Source organism: Aptenodytes forsteri, unplaced genomic scaffold (genome assembly GCF_000699145.1).
Source record: "Aptenodytes forsteri isolate BGI_AS27 unplaced genomic scaffold, ASM69914v1 Scaffold192, whole genome shotgun sequence".
Classification (NCBI taxonomy): domain Eukaryota; kingdom Metazoa; phylum Chordata; class Aves; order Sphenisciformes; family Spheniscidae; genus Aptenodytes; species Aptenodytes forsteri.
The window spans coordinates 1,218,734-1,218,954 of NW_008794891.1; the positions used below are offsets into that span (position 1 = coordinate 1,218,734).

At 72.9% G+C, this 221-nt stretch overlaps 1 protein-coding gene across 1 annotated transcript in view; it reads left to right on the forward strand.

Moving 5' to 3' along the window:
* The window catches only part of DNMT3A (DNA methyltransferase 3 alpha), a 44,481-nt gene that overhangs the window by 35,485 nt on the left and 8,775 nt on the right, over positions 1 to 221 (forward strand). The window contains exon 6 of the mRNA XM_019470970.1: positions 20 to 221. This exon is cut by the window's right edge and continues 23 nt beyond it. Within this exon, the coding sequence (XP_019326515.1) occupies positions 20 to 221 (202 nt within the window). The remainder of the gene's footprint in view (positions 1 to 19) is intronic.

The following is a 221-nucleotide window of genomic DNA, read 5'->3' on the forward strand; positions in this document are numbered from 1 at the left end:
CCCCCCCCCCCCCCACCAGGCGGAGAAGAAGGCGAAGGTGATCGCTGTGATGAACGTGGTGGAGGAGACGCCGATGAACGTGGTGGAGGAGACGCCGCGGGCAGAGCCCCAGAAGGAGGAGGACGCCAGCCCCCCCGCCTCGCAGCAGCCCACCGACCCCGCCTCGCCCAACGTGGCCACCCCGCCTCAGCCCGTGGGGGCCGGCGCCCCCCACCAAAACA